General features: G+C 32.7%; 1 protein-coding gene across 1 annotated transcript in view; it reads right to left on the bottom strand.

The window, feature by feature from the left end:
- Positions 1-25365, bottom strand: part of Lrpprc (leucine rich pentatricopeptide repeat containing) — a 108180-nt gene that overhangs the window by 34860 nt on the left and 47955 nt on the right. Inside the window, exons 15-25 of the mRNA XM_026385701.2 lie at positions 22949-22976; positions 21257-21314; positions 20072-20178; positions 19784-19861; positions 19410-19454; positions 18941-19054; positions 17580-17710; positions 16815-16900; positions 15185-15392; positions 6364-6488; positions 5627-5733 (exon numbers count right to left, since the gene is read on the bottom strand). Coding sequence (XP_026241486.2) covers positions 5627-5733; positions 6364-6488; positions 15185-15392; positions 16815-16900; positions 17580-17710; positions 18941-19054; positions 19410-19454; positions 19784-19861; positions 20072-20178; positions 21257-21314; positions 22949-22976 — 1087 coding nt within the window. The remainder of the gene's footprint in view (positions 1-5626; positions 5734-6363; positions 6489-15184; positions 15393-16814; positions 16901-17579; positions 17711-18940; positions 19055-19409; positions 19455-19783; positions 19862-20071; positions 20179-21256; positions 21315-22948; positions 22977-25365) is intronic.

Here is a 25365-nt window from a genome sequence, read left to right on the forward strand (position 1 = left end):
GTGCCTGGCATATGACAGGCATTCAGTAAGAGATAAATTAAGTGACATATTTCCTTAAAGATGCCTTTGATACAGTTATTTAACATTTCATACTATTATTTAACTTTGTATCTTATGTACATCATAAGATACAAAAAAATTTAATGTCCAGTCTTTAATACAAACTGAAATACTCAATAAGTGTTACTTTATCTTAAATAGTCAGCAACATTCCCTTCCTGGGAGGTGACTAAAGTACTTTAAAATACAATTAAAGTACTGAAGTTATTTTTGTTTGTTTACAGAGAAATGTAATTTTATTTTACCAGAGTTTCTAGCAAAAGGAGAGTTTGACTAACAACTCAAATTTTTTCTCCTGTGAACCACAAAGGAGGCCTCACATCCAAAGACATTAGTATTTCTGTCTTTATCTATCAGGCACTTTGAAAATGGTAGGGGCAGCTGACCCAGTCCTGAGAAATGATCTAAAGTAAATAATCTGAAAACCAAGTATAACTGTAGTTAATAAAGATATGAATCATGATTATTTCTAATTACAATGAAAATTTTCCTCAAAGAAGAAAGGGACAAATAAACATTATTTCATTTATAGTGGATGATGTGACCATTAAAAATAATGATTAGTCAGGTGCGGTGGCACACGCCTATTAATACCAGCTGCTCCGGAGACTTAGGAAGGAGGATCACAAGTTCAAAGCCAGCCTCAGCAAAAGCGAGGTGCTAAGCAACTCAGTGAGACTCTGTGTCTAAATAAAATACAAAATAGGACTAGGATGTGGCTCAGTGGTTGAGAGTGCGGAGTTCAATCCCCATACCGTCCTCCCACCCCCCAAAAATGAGAGGAGTTATGACATTAGAGGAGTTCACTGGAGGGGAATTGAGAAGCAGTGTTGACAAGTGAAGAAAGTATTAGGTAAGATACATGATTCAACTCATTTCAACTATATATAAACTGTGGTGCTGGGGATTGAAACTAGGGCCTCAATCATATTAGCCAAGTGAATTATGCATTGAATAAAAGAATAGAAAAACCACAAAAAACACTAAATGAGCAATGGCATTAACAATCAGTCTTTATACTTGACATATTTTAAATAATAAGATGTATAATTCTACTTGTTTCCATGGGGGTGGTGTGTGTGTAAAAAATGATCATAATTGGAGAGCTATAGAATATATTTAATAAACTGTATCTGATATACTCATATAAGTTTATAAAACTCATTTGTAAACATTTCCTCAATGGCATACATAATGAATTCCAGAATGTGCCATAAGAATGCTGGAAAGAACTAGATAGTTCCCAGAAGATGAGTCTGCAGAAGAGACAAAAGGGTTGACTTCGGGGCTGGGGCCATAGTTCAGTGGCAAAGCATTTGCCTAACATGTGTGAGGCACTGGGTTCGATCCTCAGCATCACACAAAAATAAACCAACAAAATAAAGGTATTCTGTCCATCTACAACTACCAAAAAAAAAAAAAAAAAGGAAACAATGTTATATATGCCATATAGAGCTGGGTGTGGTTGTGCATGCCTGTAATCCAGGCAACTCAGGAGATTGAGGCAGGAAGATCATGTTTGAGGTCAGACTCAGCAACCTAAGCGGAACTGTAAAAGTAATAATAATAAAATTTAAAAAGAAAAATGAAGGGAATCAAACTTACATTTGTTAAATGTTTAATAATGTACTAGACAATTCCACTAAGTGACATCCCCATCCCTTTTTTTTTTTATTCTCAGACAGGATCTAATTAAGTTGCTTAGACTCTTTACTAATTTGATGAGGCTGGCCTTGAATCTGAGATCCTCCTGCCTTAGCCTCCCACATTACTAGGATTTAAGGTATGTGCCACTGTACCTAGCCCAATTAATCTTGTAGTTCTCCTTCCAAAGAGCATTACCTTGGAAAAACATAGACTGAAATAGATCTTTTCTACAACACTTTATTTTATAGCAACTATTGCTTTGTGTGTGTGGTACTGGGGATTGAACCTAGGGCCTCAATCATCCTAGCCAAGTGCTCTGCCACTGAGCTCTATTCCTAGCATACAACTACTGCCTTTTGGTCAAAAGGGAGGAGGGTTTACTGGGGATTGAACCCAGGTGTACTTAATCACTGATTAAGTACCAACCCTTTATTAAATAAATATTTTATTTTGAATCAGAGTCTCCCTAGTTGGCTTGGGGCCTTGCTAAATTGCTAAGGCTGGCTTTGAACCCGTGATCCTCCTGCCTTAGCCTCGAGACCCACTGAGATTACAGATGTGTGCCACCACACCTGGCATACACTGAATTTTATAATTTATTTTTTAAGGATGGTCTTTTAAGTAGCCAATATGACATGATCAATAATTATGTGTTAAAGTAAGGGAGGGCGAAAGAGAGGAATGAACAGAAAGAGGGAAGGAAAAAAAGAGGGAGAGAGGAAATGGTCAAACTGGGAAGCAGCTCAAATGCTAAACTGCCTTATTGTTAAAGAATTGCATTCAGGAAGTTTCAAGTGAAATCTGCCAATGCCTCATCTCAATCTTCATGATAGAAGAGGCTATACTGGATCTGAATCAGAGCTTAGTTTGTCTTATGCCTCTATTAATTCACCCCACCTTCTGTTCACTAAGGTGACTGTACTTCAATTACTACATATCATTTGGGATGACTAAGTAAAGAATCTTAATGAGAAGTTGTACTCCATTTGTGTAAAATATATCAAAATGCATTCCACTGTAAAAAACAAACACACAAGAATCTTAAAACCTTCTACAACCACTGTCCTAACTCAGATCTTTATTAATCTCATTGCCAAAAGCCCCCATTAATCTAGATGATAACGTTCTGATGGTATAAAAAAATTTAACACTGCTTAGAGTCCACTGTTTTCTGAATTAACTCTAATTTCCTTATTCTAATATTGAAGAGTCTCTAAAATCTTCAAACTATCTTTCCAAGATATTTCTCAACAAATCTTATACCCAGAATGAGTGAACTGGAGACCCCCCTTTTCTACTTCTTCTCTTTAACTCTAACATGCTTCTCATCCCCATTAAAAGCATGAATGTTAAAGAACTAACCATATCCACCAAAACCCATTTCCTATAGAAGTCTTCCCTACTTCCTACACAGGGAATAAGTTCCTTTCATGAACTCTCAGAACTATATATACTTCTCAGTCCTACATGGCAGTTATCTTTATATACTAAAGGAGTTTATACAAGGAGTTACATATTAGCTACTTGAGAGTTGATCTGGGTTTAACCCGATTTGTTTTCTTCTCTTACTTTTTCCTTTTGGAAGAAAATAATAATTTTTCTAAATGTAAAAGTAAATATGCCCATTGTGGAAAACTCAGAAAATACAGAATACGTATTTTAAAATTAGCTATTTCCACTCTTCTATAATAATCTATGTGTAGAAACAAAATGTTAAATTTATTATCTATAATACATGATATGTAAATATATATGTGTATATATGTATACACACACACACAAACTCATTCTGAAAACAAAACAGGTCCTATGAATCTAAACACAGAAATCATTTAATGTATGCATTTTTAGGTCTGGCTTATCTCATTACCCATAGTGCTTCAAATACAAAAAAGCTTTGGAAAATTCAACTGCACAGAAATCTACCCATTGATAAGACCCTATTACTTTTGGAGGAATGATAAGAATGTTACTCAATACTTACAGAATTCTTTCGTATTGCTTCTACAGTCTGAGGTCATTAATTTTCATTACATTTTATATTTTCAATAATCCTTAGACAACTTTATATCTTGAATTTTAATGGCAAAAAAGCAAATTCCCACCTTAATTCATCCTCAATGAATCATTATTTAAAATCCCAGAAAAAACCTTTCAGGATATTCTAATATATTACACATCTTGCTATATTATCTTTGGTTATTACAGTGGGTCTGTACAGTTATTCTTCATCCTTTAAACAATTTTGTACAATCCACTATGAAAATTCTGTTGTCAGTAGACAGTTATTCCAAAATGATGCATACTAGCAAAGCTCTAAAGTAATTAAGAGACAGTCTTCTGACGATTTGTGTGAAAGCACGTACTTTAGGCTAAGGAAAATTATGTGGGGAAAAGAAGACAACACAATCCCCACCTTCAAGGGGCAAAGAGAATTAATATTATTGATCACTTACCATAATCCAGGAAACATGCATGCTGCTTTACATACATTATGTGATTGAATCTTAAAGACATATATATATATACCCTTTTACAGATGAGGAAGCTTAGAAAGGTTTAGTAACTTGTCCATTATCATGCAAGCAAGTAGATGGTAAAAGGAGGACTACTCCAATGCCTGTGGCTTTTTCTATTATATCTTGCTTATTACACTGAGAAAGGAACATACTTTCCTCCTGCAGAAATCTTTCATTGCTATTATCTGAAAACCCAAGCTCCATTTCTACTCTGATCAGTGACCTACTAATACTAAGACCACGCATACAGTGCGGTAAATCAACAAGCAGACAACTACTCTCATTTTTAGATTCACTGCATACTTGCAATGGAAGAATTTATGCCATTTTCTAGAAAACACAAATGAACTACTAAAGAAGCACTAAGACACTGACAGATGGGCAGATCTGAATCATAAGACAGAGAAAGAGAAGTTCTGAATTAATTTTACAGTCTTCTTTTTCCACATTAGACTTTTCTCTTCTTCGAAAAACATTAAGAGAAACATTAAGAGAAAACTGGATTGTAAGCCTATACTCCGAGTTTCAGGATAAGGAGTCATTCATATACACAAGGAGGCCAAATACCACCTTTGTGTCCTGCCTACCATGGACATTTCTGGAAAAGGACATGGAGTAAAAGCAAAGTATGATTTCAAAGAAATGTGATTACTTTTGTAGTTGTAAGTGAACAGTTTTAATATCATAAAGTTAATTTTTCTTAAAGCAATGGGTCTACCTTCTGTAGAATGCTTTATTTTCTTACTGGACAAAGACTTGTTTAATGGTGAAATTAATCACAATTTGGATGGACTTTATGGTTGCCCTTTGCCTTATCAATTCCAGTAACAAAAATTTCAGTAAAGCCTAGATAAAATATACTAATCCTAAATAGGCCAGGTTTGTCACCTACCATTTCCCATAAGCTGCTTACCATAGCGAGGAAAGAAAAAGAAAATTTAAATTAAATGCCAAACAGTTGCAGACAGCACTTGTTTGGCTGATTAACTTGTAGACAAGCATTACAAATAAATCTGAGCATGGTCTGCAGCAAATTAAATTCTACTGCTTTTAAGAACAAAGAATTCTTTGGCAAAGAGGATTAGCAACTTTACACCCAGGAATGCCAGTTTAATTTAATTGTTCCACAATCCAAGATTTAATATGCAAATATCATTTTGATATATAATAGTGAATTTAACAAAGTGAGGAAACAAATTCAATATACAACCAGACTGCCTTTTCTGAACTGTAATTATATACAATAAGGAAGCTGGCCGATTCCCCCCCACCCCATTATTGGCACTGAATTCTATTAACATGAATCAGAACAAGTGTAATTAAAGGTTAAAAATTTTAAATGTATTCTAATTAAGAGTCTAAATAGCTGTACAATTAGAATACTGTAGTTAAAATCACACCTCAATGATCTTCTTGGCCTCTTTGTAATTTCCTGTTTGTAGGAATGCAAAGAAGAGATCATAGAGCATCGTCATTTCACCTTGTTCTTGGCTCACAAAGTCCATTGCTAGATAGGAGGAAAGAAAAAAAAATGTATTAGAAGAAAAAAATTAAAACACAATATCATATGAAGATCTGGATAAATTTTTAAAAACCTTTATCTTAAAAACAAGTATAAGGGGCTGGGCTGTAGCTCAGTGGAAGACTGCTTGCCTCTCATGTGGAAGGCACTGGGTTCGATCCTCAGCACCACATAAAAATAAAATAAAGGTACTGTGTCCATCTACAACTTAGGAAAAAAAAAAGAATATCAAGAATAACTTCAAGAACATAGCTTTACCAACCAATTTTCTGTCATATTCCTTATCTAAAAGTATTCATATATAACATCAAGTACCTAAGACTAACTTCAAAGAGAAATGGTGAGGATAAGGTTAAAGAAAAATCTTCATAAAGGCAGACTGCCAAGAAGTCGAGCACAATAAATAATAGGGGATAATTTTTCTAAAAGAAACATTTATCGAAAATCAAGGGACATTTACAATATTTAAAATCTACCTGATACATTTCTTTTCAATTCTGAAATGCCACAAAGCATCTCTGAATGTGCTTGTCTTCTGTTAAATTTTCTCTTCACGTTCAAATTAAGCAAGCAAGAAAAAAAATCCAACTACACTAATATGTTTAGGAAACTTACCTTTCTGGATTAGATCTGTCTCGCCTTTCTCTATGAGTTTACATAAGACATCATGAATCCTTGGTAATATTTTATACTTTTCATAGCAGTCAATGGTAGCCTGAAGAGCAGCATTCAAGTCATCCCTTGGGGGGGGGGGGATTAAAATAAATAAATAAGGTATATTGAAATTCAGTTTAGCTCTCAATAAGTTTAGAGATGCACAGAGATCAATCAAAATGTAAACTACACTATTTTCCTTACTTTACCTTTTATTACTTTTATTATTTATTTCCTTGCTTTACCTTTTATTATTATGCTTAAAGGTACTTAGGAAGAAAGAAAGGTCAAAATAGACGGAAGGCATTCTCTGATTTTAATATAAATAAAATTTGACTATATGTAATAAGTTGTCATAAGAATATATTATTTCTCAAAACAAGGACAACTGTCAAATATTTTTCTCAACTACTACTTAAAGGCTTTTATGGCCTTTGATAAACTGCAGATTTAGAAAACTTTATTAAGTGCCCATAGGTACCAAGGAATTTTTAAGCACTTTTCAACTTTATCATAATATTTTTCATACTGCCACATTATCAGACGAGTAGGAAATAGCCTCAGATTCATGTATACAGGAACTTATTGCTAAAACTAGAATACAGTTGTGAATCAGTGAATTCTAGAAGAATTCTAAATATTTTTTCCTTAGAGATTAAACCTTTAAAAATTATTTCCAGGGCTGGGGATGTGGCTCAAGCGGTAGCGCGCTTGCCTGGGTTCGATCCTCAGCACCACATACAAACAAAGATGTTGTGTCCGCCGAAAACTAAAAAATAAATATTAAAAAATCTCTCTCTCTCTCAAAAAAAATTATTTCCAGTTATAAAGTCAAAGTATTTGTTTTACATGGCAATAAATTAAAATAAAGTTATTTTCATTTCAGTCAGTTTCTTATCAAGAATGTAGAAATATATTTTGTGGGTGCTTAAAAAGTATCGTCTTTCCTTTCAAAGAAAAATGGCAGCTTGAGAAATATGTGAGACCTTAGACGAGCTATAGATATTATAGAATCCAATTCTACTTGCCACCTTCTTTATTTTTAAAGAGATGAAGAAACTAAGGCAGTTAGAGGTTGACTTATTTGCCTAAAGCAACTAAGTAAACAGAGGAAAGTATTGGTGGCAGGTCTTTGGACTTCTACTTTCAGTTCAAAGCATCTCATTGCACATGAAAAGCACTGCTGTCTGCATAATCTACTAAGGTGTTACAATCTGGTATAAGAAATTAAAGATTTTTTTAAAAATAGAGTATGTAATAGATTTAAAAAGAAGCATGGTCAGAAAGAGAGAGACAAAGTATAACTAGTGAAATTAACAGTATCTTTGTAGAGAATATAAATTTCTCTTACATTCACATCAGTTTTCACAAAAAAGTCTTTCCAAATTTCCTATTATAGCCTGTCCATTATGCAAATGTTACGTTGCCCTAGATCAGATTACTATTTTATCTAGATTAAGATTTTAAGCTGTACTAAAAAAGTAAAATAGAATGAAGAAGTGTTAATTTCAGTACAATAATACTGACACAGTGAAAATGAGCCAATCCTGATGGAACTCTACCTTATCCCCTTCCTAAGCCCTGTTTACAGTGCATCTTCTGGCACCCCACAGAGTCATTTGAATTTTTGTCATTTGGGGTGAAGACTAAATTACAGGTTAATTTCAAAACTGAAAGTAGATGCTGCAGGCTAGATTACTGTCATACAAGAGAAATGCTATAGTAGCTACCACATATGATATAAAGCTTTATATAATCAGTATTTTCCCTTGTTCAGACACAGGTTCAGTTATTGCCTTTCTACAATTCCACTGAGTGGAAAACTACTAAAGCATTTTTAAGAGTACAACTAATACATATTGATGTTTGTTTTGTTTTAAACTGGCAAGATTTGCTTTTTCAGATCAATCCCCAAACTAGAATGGTATTGTCTCACTTTTATTTGCCCTACATTAGGTCAAACCTATCAATAAATGAATGAATAATTGTTCTGTCAATCAAAGCGACATGTTAATGTCTCTGGTCTCCAAATATATCCTTCAGAAGATTACACATTCTCTGAACAATAACAGACAAAAATAGCAAAATGGAAATAATCCATACATTTGTTAGTAATTTTAAGTACCAATGTTACTGCTCTTAAGATTGCCAATAAAATCAATTAGACATCTATAGTGGACACTTCATACAAAGTGTACTGAAGACAGAAATGAAATAAATGACTAATTGGTTCTTTTCTGTCTCCATTAAACTGCATTCTGACTTGTGGGTGGATCATGCCACTTTAAAAAGATAAAAATGTATATTTCTTCCATACTTTGTCATCATTTGCCTTGCCTATAAAAGCTTGAAAACTCGGTGCTGGAAATAAAAAATGTGAAAAACGCGGGGCTGGAGCTGCAGTTCAGTGGTAAAGTGCTTGCCTCACATGTGTGAGGCACTGGGTTTGATCCTCAGCACTACGTAAAAATAAATAAATACAGATATTGTGTCCATTTATAACTAAAAAAAGTATTTTAAAAAAAATGTGAAAAGCATCTAAAATTAGCATTGCCATGAACAGAGTTGTATATTCATAGGACTTTGGATGTGGATCTCAACCCATAAGTATTACATATGGCTCAGACTCCTAGAAGTGGTGATAAAAAACAGGTTATCACAAAAATGGCCGGGTTCCCCTCCCAAGGGTCTGTGGATCTGTGTTGATTAGGATCATCTATTCACATGTTTCACACCAGCAGATAAAATCATGTGAAAATACAACTTTTATAATACAGAATGAAATCATAAAGAGTTGCAACATAGCAAAAGGAAAATGTAGAAACTGCTTCTCGGCCAAAATGTGGGACAACACATTTCCAATCGATATACTTCTAACTTCTGCGACTCAATGTGATTTATGATTTTCTTTGTACACTTTGTATAACAGAAATGATTTTAAATTCTTCTCAAAAATAACAATAATCCTTGAAAACATCCTGTCGATATATTAATTCTACATTCAAAATTTGATTCTGTGCTTATTTCAATATAAACACATAATTTCTAAGTTTTATATCCAGGTTTTTAAAAGTCCATTCCTGAAAAAAATTTTAGTCACTGTTTTTCACAAACCTCAAAGAATACAAAAAGAAAATCAATTCTATAACATACTGCTATCTCTAAAATAAAAATCTATATCATTTTTAAATACCACCCCCCCCAAATTTCAATGAACTACACAATTTTCATGAATAAAACTATATATGCAAATAAAAAACAATTATTTAGGGGCTGGGGTTGTGGCTCAGCGATAGAGCGCTCACCTAGTACGTGTGAGGCCCTGGGCTCGATCCTCAGCACCACATAAAAATAAAGATATTGTGTTCAACTACAACTAAAAAATAAATATTAAAAAAAATTAAAACAACAAAAACCCCAATCATTTAAAAAGTAATTCATATGTATATATATGTATGCATTTGTATTACTAGAGATTAAACCCAGAGCCTTGCACATGTTAGGCAAGCATTCTACCACTAAGCTATGTCTACAGCCCCTTTATCAATTTTATTTTGAGATTCGGTCTCGCCAAGTTGTCCAGGCTGGCATCAAATTTATAATCTTCCTGCCACAGCCTTTGTCTACAGGCCTACACCACCACACCTGGCTTTTAAAAAAGCAGTATTTTTATTGATGCAAATTAAAAATGTAAGCTTTGTCAAAATTTTGTGAGCCTATAAAATAAAGGCAAACTTGGGGGAAAAGATAATTTTGTAATTCTAAATTTTTAAAAAATACACATATTTATGGGAAAGCGGCAGACCACTAAGTAATTGGAAAACTTAAAAGAGAGTTACATTATGGGGCTGAGGTTGTGGCTCAGTGGTAGAGCATTTGCCTAGCATGAGTGATGCCCTGGATTCAAACTTCAGCACCACATAAAAATAAATAATAAATACAAATTTAAAAAATATTCTGTTTCTATTAAAAAAAAAAAGAGTTACATTTATTATCTTGAATGGGTTTACTTGGACCATATCAAAATTCATTCTAGAACCAATCGTTCATTTAAAAAAATATGACTGTATACAAAACTCATTTTTATATTATTACATAAAAGAAAATACAAAAGGCAAGTTCAAAGTTTATATGTCAAATCTAATATTACTTCTTGTTTTAATCTTTAAAATGAAATTAAAATATGCTATAATTATCAACAACAGAAAAGCAAATACAAGGCAGGATGCAGGCATCTAATGATTATAAAAATAGTTTCTTCAAGAGAGTAGAATGAATTTGACATTATTACTTTATGTGTATATATAATGACATGACAAGTGAAATTCTATATCATGTATAACCAAAAAACAAAAGAGAAGTTATACTCCATTTATGTATGATGTATCCAAATGCATTCTACGATCATGCTTAACTAATTAGAACAAATAAAAAATAATAAATATTTCCTTCAAGGTAGCAAAAAAAAAGCCCTCCTAACTCAAATAAATTCTTTAATAGATACAACTGTAAAATCATCCATGTGTTCTATACGATCTTGAATTATTAAAAGCAGAATGACCTGTGACAACTGTTTATATTCACCTATCGATAGTTCTCAACTTAGTTTCTTTACTTACACATGGGAAGTAACTTTTCAATCCAGAGCACATATTTAATTTAAACAACAAAAAAAGATGACAAATATTATTTTTAATTGGAACAAAGTGCTTCAACATTACACATAAAGTGTTATCGAAGTGGCAATTGACCTAAAGGCCTTACTGACTGAAAAGCTCTCAAATCTGAAATCAATAGAGAAAAGTGGAGCCGGGGGTGGGAAAGTTTTTAAGAAGAAATGAAAAACAAACTCATCATCCTAAAAACAAACTATTCTATAAATCTTCAGCAGATTTTAATATGGGGAGAAATCAACTCAAGAGAAACCATCATCTTCATAAAAATTATTCTGTTAAGAGAATCTGTCCTTAAATAGCTAAATGTTTTTTCTGTTCATCATCTATAAATGAGGAATCTTCAAGGAGACTGGTGTTGCAATTACAACTAATCCTCCCCAAAAAATTAACTGTGTTGAAGGCTTTGTAATTTCCCTAGGTACAATTTAGCTGTCACTTACTTTAAAATTTACTCAAACATGCGTTCCGAACAGCACTAACTTCACATGTCAAGTGCTTTCCAGCCAATTGAGTCTAAACTGGAAGTCGGTGTTAAACAACTGAATGATTAGACAAGATAGCTCATTTCCCTGCTCTTTTGTTCAGAATAAAATGCCACATTTACATTATCAGGCTCAACAGGATTTTCTGACAGAGGGAGAAAAAACCCCACTGCACACTGTCCGTACTAAGCACATGAAGCCTGTCATTTACCAATCATCCTTCAAAAAGCAATAGCCATGAATGTAACTTAATTACGACCCAATGATCCTTGACGAAAAATCATCTTATCACTGTCCTGTCCCCCCAGGGCAAATGAAACACTTTTTGTCCTTTGGCACTGATGATGCTAAATTCTTAATTGCAATAATGGAGTAAAAGAGTCAAACCTCCTTAATTTCCTTCAGCACATAAAGAGTTTTACTCTAGAAGACAAGCATTCCCATAAATAATAAAAGTATCCAGTACAAATGAAGATACTAAAATTGAAGGGGAGTGTGTATGACAGAATAACTAGCATTTTAAAAAGTGCATTTCCCATTTATGTAACATATCAAAGTGTTACAATGACTTTCGAAACTTATATTGTTACAGGTTCATTTTAGTGAAAATTGTGACATTTATGAAAAACTCAAGATTAATTCGCCAAGAGGTCTGGAAGGATTAGGTATACAAAATCCATGATGCACTTAAATTAAATGCATATGTGCAGATGTAGACTATAGCACAAATCAGCACATACACAAAAAAGTCCTTAATGGAAAGCAGAAATTAAAGCTGCTTTGATCATCTGCGCTAATATAATCCAGTTAAACAGCTTCAGATATTTTTCATATTCAACGAAACCAAAATGGATCAGCTATAAAACAAGTGAATCTGAAACAGCATCATACAAATTTCTCTGCTTAAAAATCTAATGGACCAGATTTTATTAATTGTTTTTCCTTTACCGTAACATGAAGACTAATCAAAAGCTCTTTTAACCTATTATAAAGCATTTCTTTTTACTGCATATGGATGATCCCTGTCATCTCCCTGAATCAGGCATGATTTTAATAAAAGAAATAAATTTTAAAATAAAATAGTTACAAAAGAAAATTTTAAAATCATATTCATTTGGACTACATATAGACAATGGCCTACAGATTGTAGTGTAATATAATAGAAGCACACAAACATTTGTTTAAAAAATTTATTTTCTGTTTAATACAAACTTTTCTATCATGTTATAAAAGTGTTATTGTTTTAGATTTCCCTTGCCAAATGAATAAAAACTAAATGCATTATTTCCAAGTCCACAAAGCATTATCCAAGGACACAAACTGATATGGTATCATTTCCTCTGTGTTTTACCCAGTGTTGGAAGTCGGTTCAAAATTAAGATCCACGGAGTCTGAATTATTATCTAAGGAACTCAATCTCAGATTTCCTTCAGAATCATAATATGACACTGATATCCTCTTTAGAGTCTTCTGCAATGACATGCCAAAAAGATGCTTGATTTTGAATGAAATCATGAAGGTTTTTAAATGATATTCTGAAATGTTTTTCATAATTTTATCACAAGTTTGAATAAATAAGGCTCACTACCCAGATGAGCTCATACCTGCTGGGGTCAATTACATGGTATTACTAAAGACTGAACATATTTAATCAAATCAAATACATGGGGCCTTTTTGGCAGGTTGGTGTAGTTAATCCTAGTACTTGTCATGATTCTGAATTAATTAGCTATCTTCCATCAGTTAGACAAAACAGAATTGAACAAAAGTTTCAAAGTCAGTGTTTCATTCTAGCATTTTCCCTGACAATAGTGCTACTACTCCTTTCTGAAATTTTATAAATATTAAATTTCCTTTATATCCTTTTTATTCTCATGACTCTAAAACAGCTGACATAATCTTTTTATTATGATAGATGAAACTGAAAGAACATGTCGGGGAGACTGCTTCTGCAAAGTAAAGATAGCAAAAGAAAAAAGTAAAAACTCAGTGTAAATAAAAATAGAAGATAATAATTTCTACAAGTTTCTGAAAGTATTAAGACACCATGAAGGAAAAGATAAAAATTTAGATTGTTGGTCCAATTAACAAAGACAGCCAAATTTGACTGAGACATACAAACACCTAACTGTTCTAAATGATCAGAAGCACAGAGCATGCTCCAGGTTACCATCTGAATTCTATGCTGTTTTCATTTTCCCTTGGGTAAGCTCTTCTTGGTTCATGAGCCCCATCTGCAGACCTCTTTTGGAAAACTTTCACATCTCTACTGTCTTCAAAGTATTTCTATTTGTAAGATACTTTCCTAACATGGACTCGTTTTCTTTGTTAATTATTATATTTTTACCCAGTAGTGTAGGAGGGCCTAATTCTTCTGGGCACTGGGCCCATTTCGTTCAAATCCCTGTGCAGAGTTCCACACGCAATTTGCAGAGATGGGTCTTTTAAACAATTGAAAAAAATTCCAGTAGGAAGCATATTAATTATAGGATTTCTATATAAAGTTGGCTGTGAATATGAGAACTCAATAATGCAGTAATTATTTGAATCACTATTTCTTTAAAAGAATGTAATGCTGAGATTGTGGAGGTTAAGATTTGGCCAATCACCCAACTTGATAACTGTTTATGACTAGCTGGCAAAAGAATTAGTTTGGATGTGTGTGCACATGCATGGGTTCAAGCTTATCAATATTCACATTTCCTAACGAGCTATTTAAAATAATTTTTTATTCTTTATTTAAAATTCAATACCAAATTATTCACATCCAGTTAATTATACCCCATTTTAAATAAATAAAAACTACCAGATATTTTGGGGGAAGATGAGAAATGTTAAAATATAAATTTCATTTTTTTCCTGGCATTGATAAGACATCATCCATACTAAAATCAGAAAATCCTAATCACAGAATAAGCAGATTACTAACTGCAATAAGCCATGCAAAAGATGACAAAGAGGTAAGATTTAAGAAATTAAAAAGCAAAAGTAAAAGAAGGTAATGAGGTATGCTTAAGCATCTTATTAAAATGTTTCACTCATTATAAAAGAGTAGAATTGATTTTACGATTTGCATTGAAGATAATATTTTAAACTGGGTACAAACAAGAATATTTCAAATGTAAAATTTTCAAACTCAGTAAATCTTTCCCTATCAACAAAATTCATCTTCCCACAAGGCAGAAACATCTCCAACATTTATCAAAACTAGAATAACTGTATGTGATTAAAATACTATATGGAGACCAGGAGTACTGCATAGGTATTTCTATGTTTATTACCTGAAGGAGAGTTATGATACATGATTAAAAACCTCAGAGGACCTTTCTTTCTTATATCTATTGATAATCAGTATTTATTAGACTCAAAAATTTGATTCAATTTCATGTAATATTATCACATGCTCCTAGGGAAAAAAAATACCAGATACCACTTCATTGAGAAGCCACAGAGCCACAGGGCTGCTGCTGATTTTAAAGGTCATCTAAACCATCTTAGTACCCTTATTCTTTGGCAAATGACCCAGAAGGCTTCCACATCAACGTACTTACAAAGTATAATCCCAAAATGATTAGATTCATTCTTTTAATGCCAACATTAAAATTCAAAATTCAATTAACTTACTTTTCCAGGTGTACAGTGACCAATGGGAAACTTATGTTGGTAGATGGTTTTGCTAACCCTAGAGTGACGATGGCTTCATGCAGCTGTTTTACTGTTTCAATTTCACCTCTTAAAGCAGCACCATTTAGGATGTGGAAAAAGGACAAGACTGTTGCATCTTTGATAAGAACATCCTTCTCTTTCATCTCCTTTAGAATGTTAATAGCATCTACAATGAAGTAACACAAAAGACCCTTAGGTAATTTCATGTAGGGAAAACAAACTGCTATTAAAACAGCATTTCAAGCCCAGCAGGAATGTAAATTCTAGTGTATAATGCCGATTTCAAGTTAATTACTACTTGCATTTCTAAACGAGACTACAATTATAAATCCACAATAGCATGGTTTTATCATTTCCCTGCAACTTTGACTACAAATTATAGATAGGGACTGTGTGCCCACTCGGCACCACATAACCCTGTACAGTCTGCCCTATAGCTGTAAGATCCTCCTAAATGGATGCTTTTATCGTTCAGAGCTAACATCTGCTAAATCACACCATTGTTTCTTCAGCAGATGGCTTGTCAGGAGGCCAGATAATAAAGATGTGTTTACACTGTATATACAGCCAGACTAATGGTCTGATACCGATAGGGCCTGTTTGCTATGTCGATACTAATTAGCCAAGCAGAGCCAATGAAAGCTTTCCAAAAGACTGCATGTTAATACATTAGATTCATTAAGCTTCATTAGAAAGGCAGAAACAAACATTTTAGGATATGGAATAAGTGCATTTTCATAACGTTGTTCTTAATTATTACACAGACAAATGTTTTGACCACTTTACAAAAAGTGATTTCAAAAAAGCAGGCTAATCTTTATAAAGAGTTTTCTGTGTGAGAAAGGATTCCCAGGAAAAATTTCAATGTTCAAATCATATTTTCTCCGTACACTGTTTCCTATGACAAAATCAAAACAATCATTTCTAAAAATAAAAGGAAGTGAGGAAGGCTAAAAAAGAAGTTTCAAAATAAAGCCAAATTCAGAAAGTTAAGAAACAAGTAAATAGTAAGAACATATTACCAAGTGTCATTTAATTATATTAGATTTAGCATTACCTCAACAATGAGAAAATTAGGAGTATGCAAATCAACAATATAATTAGCTACACCTTTCTCTTGAAATTCTAAATAGAAACTTCAACTGAAATAAACATTTTGCTAATATGATTAAAAGTTCAGCTAAAAACAAGTGCAAAATTCAGTGTTTTATATATCATATTATGTTTATAGGTTTTATGTTCAGCCTTCAGATCTTCTTAAGCAAAAACAAAGCCATTAGTGCAGGCATATAAGCAAATTGTGCCATAAGTCATGATCTTCAAACTCAATCCAAACAGCAATGCTAATAAAAACTAGCTGCAGAAATGCAAAAAGCACTGAGCTGTGCAAATGTAAATGACAAGCTTGCCAATCCATTAAAACTAATGGCCTACACTGTCCATGTGGCTCTGGTTGGATTCACATGCAAATTTGTATGCAAAGTGTTCCAGCACTTTGCAGGACATGATATACCATTAATATCAATTCACATGTTATGCCACAGGCAAATACTTGCATCCCATCTTTCCTTTATGTGGGGAGACTTACCTTGGAGCTTGCCATGCTTTCCCAATACTTTTACAAGGCCTACATACTTGTTGGTGTCAAGGACAGCAGATGGATCTAAACGGTCACTATGAAATAAAACCAGTTATATTATGTTAGAAGACAACTAATGACAAAAAGGACTGAAATTCCTATGACTTCCAAAAGCCCATCAGGTCTAAATTCTTATTAACATTGGTGCCTATACTTCAGTTAGGATTTATTTTTGAAGCCATATATCAATTAATATGTAAATTATAGTCAGTGACTTCAGAAGTAAAAATCGTAACACTACACATACATATAGCATCACTCCACCTGCAAATGATACTACTGAAGACACTTTTGCTTTATGGTACTTCCCATAATTCTAACCTTCACTGTGAACACTGAAATACCTCAAATGACAAATTTTTATTTGCTAAATCTATCAGGATGGGGATTAAAAAATATCCCTGAGAAATGGACAGAATTTTGTTTATAGTGCAGTATAGAAAGGGAAATGTTATCAAGCCTCACAAAACAGTTACTATCACCAATAGTATATCCAATGGGAAAAAACCTTGGCTTTAAAGACTAGGCTGTTTTATTGTTGTACTTAAGACACCTTGCTGAAACAAGAGCCTTATGCTATGAAATTTCAAAAATACTGACAACAAAAGAATTTCTTTGAACTACTTAAGGCAGTAATATTCAATCTAGGTGACTCATCAAGGGTGGTATATCGGCATAAACGCTGATGAGTTGTTTCATTGCCAGGGTACTCACAATTCTTGCTTCAAGTTCAGTGCATCTTCTGCATTATCATGTCTACAGCACAAATTTATTAAAGCTGCATAGCCACCAACAGCCATGTCTGATTCATATTTTGCTTTCAATTCAAGGGCTTTTTGCATATTCTAAAATAAAGAATTGAAGTTAAAAAAAAGAAGAAATTAATATAAAAATAAAAAGTCACATTTTTAGTTACAGTTTTTAGAAAAAGTTTACAGTACTTTAAAAATAAACTGTTTCGGGGGGAATAGGGAGGACAGCAGAATACAACTGACACTAGGATTGCTGTATGTATACACATGGATGTATAACCAATGTGATCCTGCAATCTGTACATGTAGAAAAGTGAGAATTCATACCCTATTTGAATCAAATGTATGATATGTCAAGATCATTGTATTGTCTTGAGCAACTAATAAAATTTTTAAAAAAATAGGATTTCAAAAAAAAATTAAAAATAAATAAATAAATAAAAATAAACTGTTTCATGTTATCAACTTGGCCCTGCCCCCTTGGTATTTTTATTCACCTTTTAAAAGGCAGGCAGGCCAGATGTATATGTAGGGTAATTCCAACAAATGCAAATTTGGATTTTTTATTGTAAAATAGCCCACTATTAATGCCAAATTTGATGTTTTAGCTTTTGTACTGTACTATTTAGAGAAGACTTCCAGATTAAATACTTCCTAAATCAGCCCCTAATCATAGTCCAATTTCTAGATGCAGAAATATGTACCAATAAAAAGTTTCTCACTCTAGTTTAGTACCAAAGAAATAACAGTACCATGTTATAATCTCAGTTATGATATTTTTTTCTAAAACCATAGGCTTGCTAAACTAGAACCTGAAAAAAGTCTAGTGATATCCCTCAAATTGCAGACACACACTAAAATGAACACGAAGTACAGCTGGACGCCCACTGAAAAAAAGGCAAGAGACCCTTTATCTCGGAGAGAGCTTTTTTCCAGCAGGAAAATGGAATTTCAATCCCTGCATTAACAACCTAGTAATATTTGACTTGCAAATGACTACTGCATGTATCAGTTGCTTGACAATCTAGATATAAGAGACCGGAGCCATGGCTTGAAAGGACATTTGGCATGTATGATAAACCTATCACGGCTGTTACTATCATTCACTTTGTAGATTATTGTAAACAAACTACAGCAACCTGAAAACATGCCATTCAAGGTGTAGCTGAAATTAGTTAACCTTTCATTTAATTGCATTGTTCACAAGCATGACATATAATAATCAATTGTAAAAATCATAAATATTATGTTCAGTTTTGCTTATTATGAACAATAATTTTTTTTACCCTAATAGCATATTTGAAATGTTTAAACAAATGTTACCTCTTCTGAACAAAGCATTAATATCAGTTGCTTTAGGACATCTCCTATAGGTTGATTTTTAGCTTTTAGATTTTCAAGTGTAGACTCCAAATCAGATGGTGTAAGTTGCTGAGACTACAGGAAAAAAAAAAAAAAAAGAAAGAAGGAAGAAAAATTTACTACAAAAAGAAAATTTGACCCTTGTCACCCTACCCTTTAAATTGACTTTCCTTTATGTTATAAATGCTCATAGTGATATTTACCTGGGGATCAATGGATGGACTCTAGGGGTAATGAATCTTGCAAGACTATTTGCAAATTTCCTAGGTCTGTTGATTTTTCAGAGATGACAAATAGGTTTTGCCAAATTCTTACACATATACAAAATGATGAAAATATTAAGAAACATTGGTTTTATAAGGGTGCAGTCTAGAATGCTTGTTAAATGCAGTTATTATAACACGTAGAACCCGCTCAAAAACCTACTTACTTTACGAGAGTCTATCTTCTTTCTTTCAACCATCATATTAACATCCTAAATTGGGATTTAAGTTAGCACAAAATTAGAAGACACAAGTAAAATTAAATTAGCAAATGTCCAAAGAAAAATCTGAAAGTCCCACTTCATTTTAATGCTACCTGTCTACCTTTCCAACATTTTACAGCAATTCTGTTCATACTATACTGACCATTACAATTAAGGTTTTAAATGTATTCTTCAATATATAAATAGTTTTTACCAACAATCAATGAAAAAGCTTTGTTTTAATGACTGCCAATGAAACTTTTCTTTTTTGTCAAAAGCATCGTATTTTTAAAAAAAATTTAACAGGTTTTTATATATAAATTAAGCATTTCACACACCTTAATCAATTCAGGAACATGGTAGCTATCCAGTAGATTTCGAATGCCTCTGTAGATACTTTCAGGAATTTTTATATTCTGTGCAAAGGAAAGGGAGGGGGGGAAACCTGAGTTTTAGACAACTAAACTGAAATTTGTCTAACAGAAATTATCTCAGACATAATTTAAGTCTCCAACTCTTGCATGTCATTGAGAAGTGGTCTGGTTGTACTTAAAAGCAGCAATTTCAAATCTAATAGATACATGTCAGGCAGGACAGGCATTATATAGCAAAAAATGAAATGGTACCATCTCCTTCAGCTGATGGAAGTATTGTCTCAAACGCTCCTCCTTGGCCTGTACCTCTGAGTCACTCATGCTGTCAATCAAGTTATAAAGAAAATAGCCAACAGCTTCTGTGGAAAAAAACAAGAGAAAGCATTCCACTAAAATTACCGAGACTGTCATGTTATCAAGATTAATTTATAAGAAATCATTTTGGTGTGAGATGTCACCCTGATGAGAGGCTCTGAAATGGCAACAATGATCACTGAGGCATAGAGATTATGTGGTTTGGGAGCACATATCTAACTGGTGAGTGAAAGGAATATTAATTATTTTCAGACCGAGTGACAGCTTTTCAGTACTGAATCTTACTTCAATCTATTTTTTTCCACTATTCTGTGACAGAAGTGGTCCTGCCCAAGGCCTTACCCCTCTCTTGTCCAAATCACAAGTAGTAAAAATAAATAAATGTCTTCACACTTTTCTACACTAATTTTTTTGTGGATAATATTTAGGGAAACACATAAAATTACAAAGGATTATACATGTTGAGTATAGAAAGTTAAATAATTTTAATAAGCAGATATAGTAATCCTGTGGAGAGCTGCCTATTAGCCAATGAAAAACCAAGATTAACAAAGATGTTTTGTAACAACAGTAATTTTCCTATGCATTCAAGCATAAAATGTACAGGGCCATGTGCTAATGCCTAGAATAGGAAATTTGAACTTTTAAGAAAGGTAGCTTCTTATAGAAAAGTATATATTATAAGCTTCCTTAAATGACAAATGAAAATCATTAAATGACAAAATAATCTTTTATATAATAAATTATATTTAAGTGGAAAAAATCCACAAGACCTTTTTCCTACTTTGTTTAAAATTAGCCATACCTGCAAAACATTAAAGTCACATAAATATTAAGAATCTCTGATTTTTTTAAGCTTATGCCGCAGACACTGTAAGAAGCATTTCCTTGTTGCATGAAAAGAAAGTATCCCAAGCCTGCCTTCTAAAAATAATTATTATAAAACCAAACACCTCACAGATCTCAAAATGCTGTGGTTATCAATATAAAGATGTGTAACCAAATGTTTTCAAATTTCACTTTGCAAAAGAAAAGTGTTCCCTGCTATAATCCTTCTAGTCCATTATTACACAGAAGAATGAATTTGTGGATAAGTTACAATCATCGAAATTGAAACGCTACCCGTTGGTCCTGGAGGCTCCTGGCAATAACGTCCATCCTTGTACAACAATTCTGTTATCTGGTAAGACAGAAAATTCGTGCATTGCAGCAAGAGACGCAAACAAGAACAAATACAATTTGAAATTGAATTCTTGAAATAATACAACCTCTCCCCAGTAAGGTATTATTCTATATTGTAGTAATCCAACACTACCCCCACCCACCAAGGAGATTGTTTTGTTTTTAAATAATAGGTTTGTCTTCTAAAAATAAAAATAAACCCATGATGAAGGAAAGCAGCAATGTTTTATGAAATGTCACAAGGAGAGGCTACAAAGTGATTTGTCTATATATCATTTTAAATTGTTATAAACAGTAATTTATAGGAATTATGAACCAATATTCTCATCATTTTGATTTTGATGAGGACACTAACTGGGATTAGTGTCCTCCTTTTAAGTTTTATAGAAATAAAAAGTAACATATGCTGGACCAGTAACTAACTTAAATTTTTAATTGTTCCATGACATTTTCTCATTCATTTTAATGGCACTAAAACAAAAGAGGTCAAAAGTTTTAACTTGTTTGTTCTTAAGTATTCTTATCAATTAATTCACATATACTAAAAGACACACACACTTATTTTTCAACATTAAATCTACCAACCAAAAGAAATTTCTAATTTCAAAATTCCAAATAACATATTTTATAATCAAAATTATTACACAACCTATGATGCCAACTTATAACTTTGAAAAGGGTATTTAACCTATGATGCCAACTTATAACTTTGAAAAGGGTATTGAGGCTGAAGACAGAAAAGAACTATATACTAGTTGTCCAAATGACATGTGTGAAGAATTCTAATGTATTTTATGCATATTCAACAGCTGAGCTTATATGCTATTAAAGCACATGTATTTTAAGTGTTTACAGGCCCAAACTGTACTGCTACTATTGTTTACTTATTAATCTGAAAAAATCAGGCAAAATGATCACACGCCTCTATACAAACCATGCTATAGTTAATGTTAATTCAAAAGGTAGTTAATGTAGGAATAAGAATTGTGCAAAAGAAAAACAAAATAATCTTCACCTACCAACTGTCCTTTAATCAACACACATACACAGAAAATAATAAATTCTACCAGAAACTTTTGCCATACTTACAGTAACATTTAATGCCAATTTGAACAAAAACACACTTAATGAATACACCAATGAAAATATCTCTAGTCAAAACAGTATCATTTCTAATTTGACAATTCAAGTAATACCAGAAATAGAATTGGGAATTTCAATTAATAACATGCCTTCTGATTTTATTAAGCTGAAAATCTTTTATGCAATTCACTATAATTATGCTTCCTGCATAAAATCAGTTAATTTCTTAAAAAGGCTGATGTTGGTTTGCATACCATTCGTATACAGAAACATACACAAATATACATACTTACATACAGAAAGAAAATTAATTATTAAACCTATAAGGTCAAATACTTTTGGAAAGGTTGAAAATCTTAAGGACTCTTAGGACTAAGTCAAAGACTACTTCCATAAAAAGCTTCCTGCTGTTTTAAAACTAACATTTTCAAGATTTTAAATCCATTAATTTTAACAGTATAACAGAAATGTGTGAAGCAATTAAAATTTTTGCTCTTACTGGCTATTTATATATATCACCTTGTGATTTGAATGATTAGGCATACTTACCTTGCTCCAAAGATCTATATTCATAGACCTGCAGAGGGCAGCAAAGGATTAAAAATAAACCCAGAGGTTTAAAAAACATTTTAAGTTAAAATGCATTGCCAATTATATTATGTAATATGTAAAATCAAAACTTTATATAAACAAGTAAATAAATGTTTGCAAAATCAAGTTGAATCATTAGAACAAGCAATTTGGAAAGGATGACCCTCACCCACTTTGAATCCTCAAAATAAAAAAATTGGTTTGGGTAAGAATCATTAAAAGAACCACCCCTAAATCTGGGGTGCAAGTTTAATGAAGCAGCATATTTGTATGACCTCAAAGGGTCTGCCCAGAGACTGTCTGTAACTTATAATGAGAAAAATAGCTAACTACATAATGGAGAAATGAAACACCTTGAATGAGTGATCAATTAAAACTAACATAACTAATGAGATACTGATGGACACTGTGTGCCTTTAGATGTAATTCCCTAAAAGACAGAATATCACTACAGTTGGGAGTTACAGAATCTGAAGATAATCAAGGGGGAACACGAGGAACATTCTATAAAATAATTGGCCTAAATTCTCAAAAAATGTTAATGTCATAAAAGACAAAGGATGAACTGCTACAGATTAGAGAAAATTAAAAAGAAATGACAACTAATATCCATCCTTGAACTGAATTCTGTATAGAAAAGAAGGAAATTCTAAAAAAGACATAATGATAAAATTGAAGGGCTGGAGTTATGGCTCAGTGGTAGAGTGCTTGCCTAGCATGCATGAGGTACTGAGTTTGATCCTCAGCACCATATTAAAACTAAAAAATAAATTAAAAAAAAAACTGAACATGAACAACATTAGCTAAAAAATATCTCAGTAATGTTAAGGTTCCTGAATTTATTAACTATTGAGGTTGTGTAAGAGAATAGCCTTGCTCTGTAGGATTATGTACTGATATATTGAAAAGGTAAAGGGCCATGATATATATAATTTAAGCTCAAATAATTCAGGAAAAATACATTTTCCCCCCTGCAAACTGGTACCCAGATGGAGGCAGTAAATAATGATAATGTGTCAAAATACTAGAAGTTGGTGAATGTAGTATAGATGAGATCCCTGTACTATGCCTGAAAATTTCAAATTATTTCAAAGAAAGTTATAAAAAATGGTTGACACAAATTTTGTCTACTTAAATGAAAAAAACATTATAAAACAACTTAACAAACACTAGTCTTACATCATTTCTAAGCTTTGTACCCTTGATGTCTGGAGTCCTTTTCATGTTTAATGAAAACTTTAAGAAAACTAATTACATATTCATGGCAATTTTATAATATAAACACACACAACAAAAAAGCATAGGCCTTTTTAGACTTAAAGTTAGGTGCAGTTTGGGGTGGATCTAATTTTGATATAGTGAGTTAACAGAATATTTATTTATTTATTATTTTGATATAGTGAGTTAACAGAATATTTATTTATTTATTTATTTATGGTGCCGGAGACTGAACTTGGGGCACTTGATCACTGAGCCACATCCCAGCCTTATTTTGTATTTTATTTAGATACAGAGTGAGTTGTTTAGTGCCTACTAAGTTGCTGTGACTGGCTTTTAACTCAATCCTCCTGCCTCAGTCTCCAGAGCCACTGGGATTACAGGCATGTGCCACTGCACCTAGCAGAACACTTATTTTTATTCTAAAAAGATATTCAGAATGAACTACTGTACGTGCAACAACTTAGATAGATTTAGGGTCACTATGCTGAGTGAAAAGACAAAGGACATACTAGAAATCCATTTAAGAGAACAAATCAGTGGTTGCTACAGGTTAAGGATGGGGGAGGATAAATGATTATTAAGGGGCAGCACCAGGGGGATATATGTGGTGATGGAATAATTCTGTATTTTACAGTGATGGTTACATAAATATACATGTGAAAAAATGCCTAACTATGTACACAAGTTGTATCAATGTCAAATTCCTAGTTTTGATGATGTTCTAGTTTTGTGGGACATAAACACTGGGGGGAAAGGAGGTCGAGGGTACACAGGCATTCTAATTCCTGTCTTTGCAAGTTCCTATAATCTATATTTCAAAATATAAAATTACTTATTAACTAAACAGCTTAACAGCACCTCTGGAATCTGCTTCCTATAATCATCTCTTCTGAAACACATTAGAAAAACTTTGAAAAAGAAAATCTAGAAGTGAAAAAAAAGAGCTTATGAAGTAAAAAATATCAGCAGAGTTTAACATAGTATTTATTTTGATTTGGGGAACAAAAATCTCTTGAGAAATCTGTTAAGAGAAGGAATGATAAATTAACCTAAAAATCATATCTTTAGGTTGTATTGGAAAATAATCTCTCAACTGTTACAAAAGAGTTTTCATCTAAGCCACCCATCAATTACAGAGCAGAATCCTCTTACTA

This window comes from Urocitellus parryii, chromosome 12, assembly GCF_045843805.1.
Source record: "Urocitellus parryii isolate mUroPar1 chromosome 12, mUroPar1.hap1, whole genome shotgun sequence".
Taxonomy (NCBI): Eukaryota; Metazoa; Chordata; class Mammalia; order Rodentia; family Sciuridae; genus Urocitellus; species Urocitellus parryii.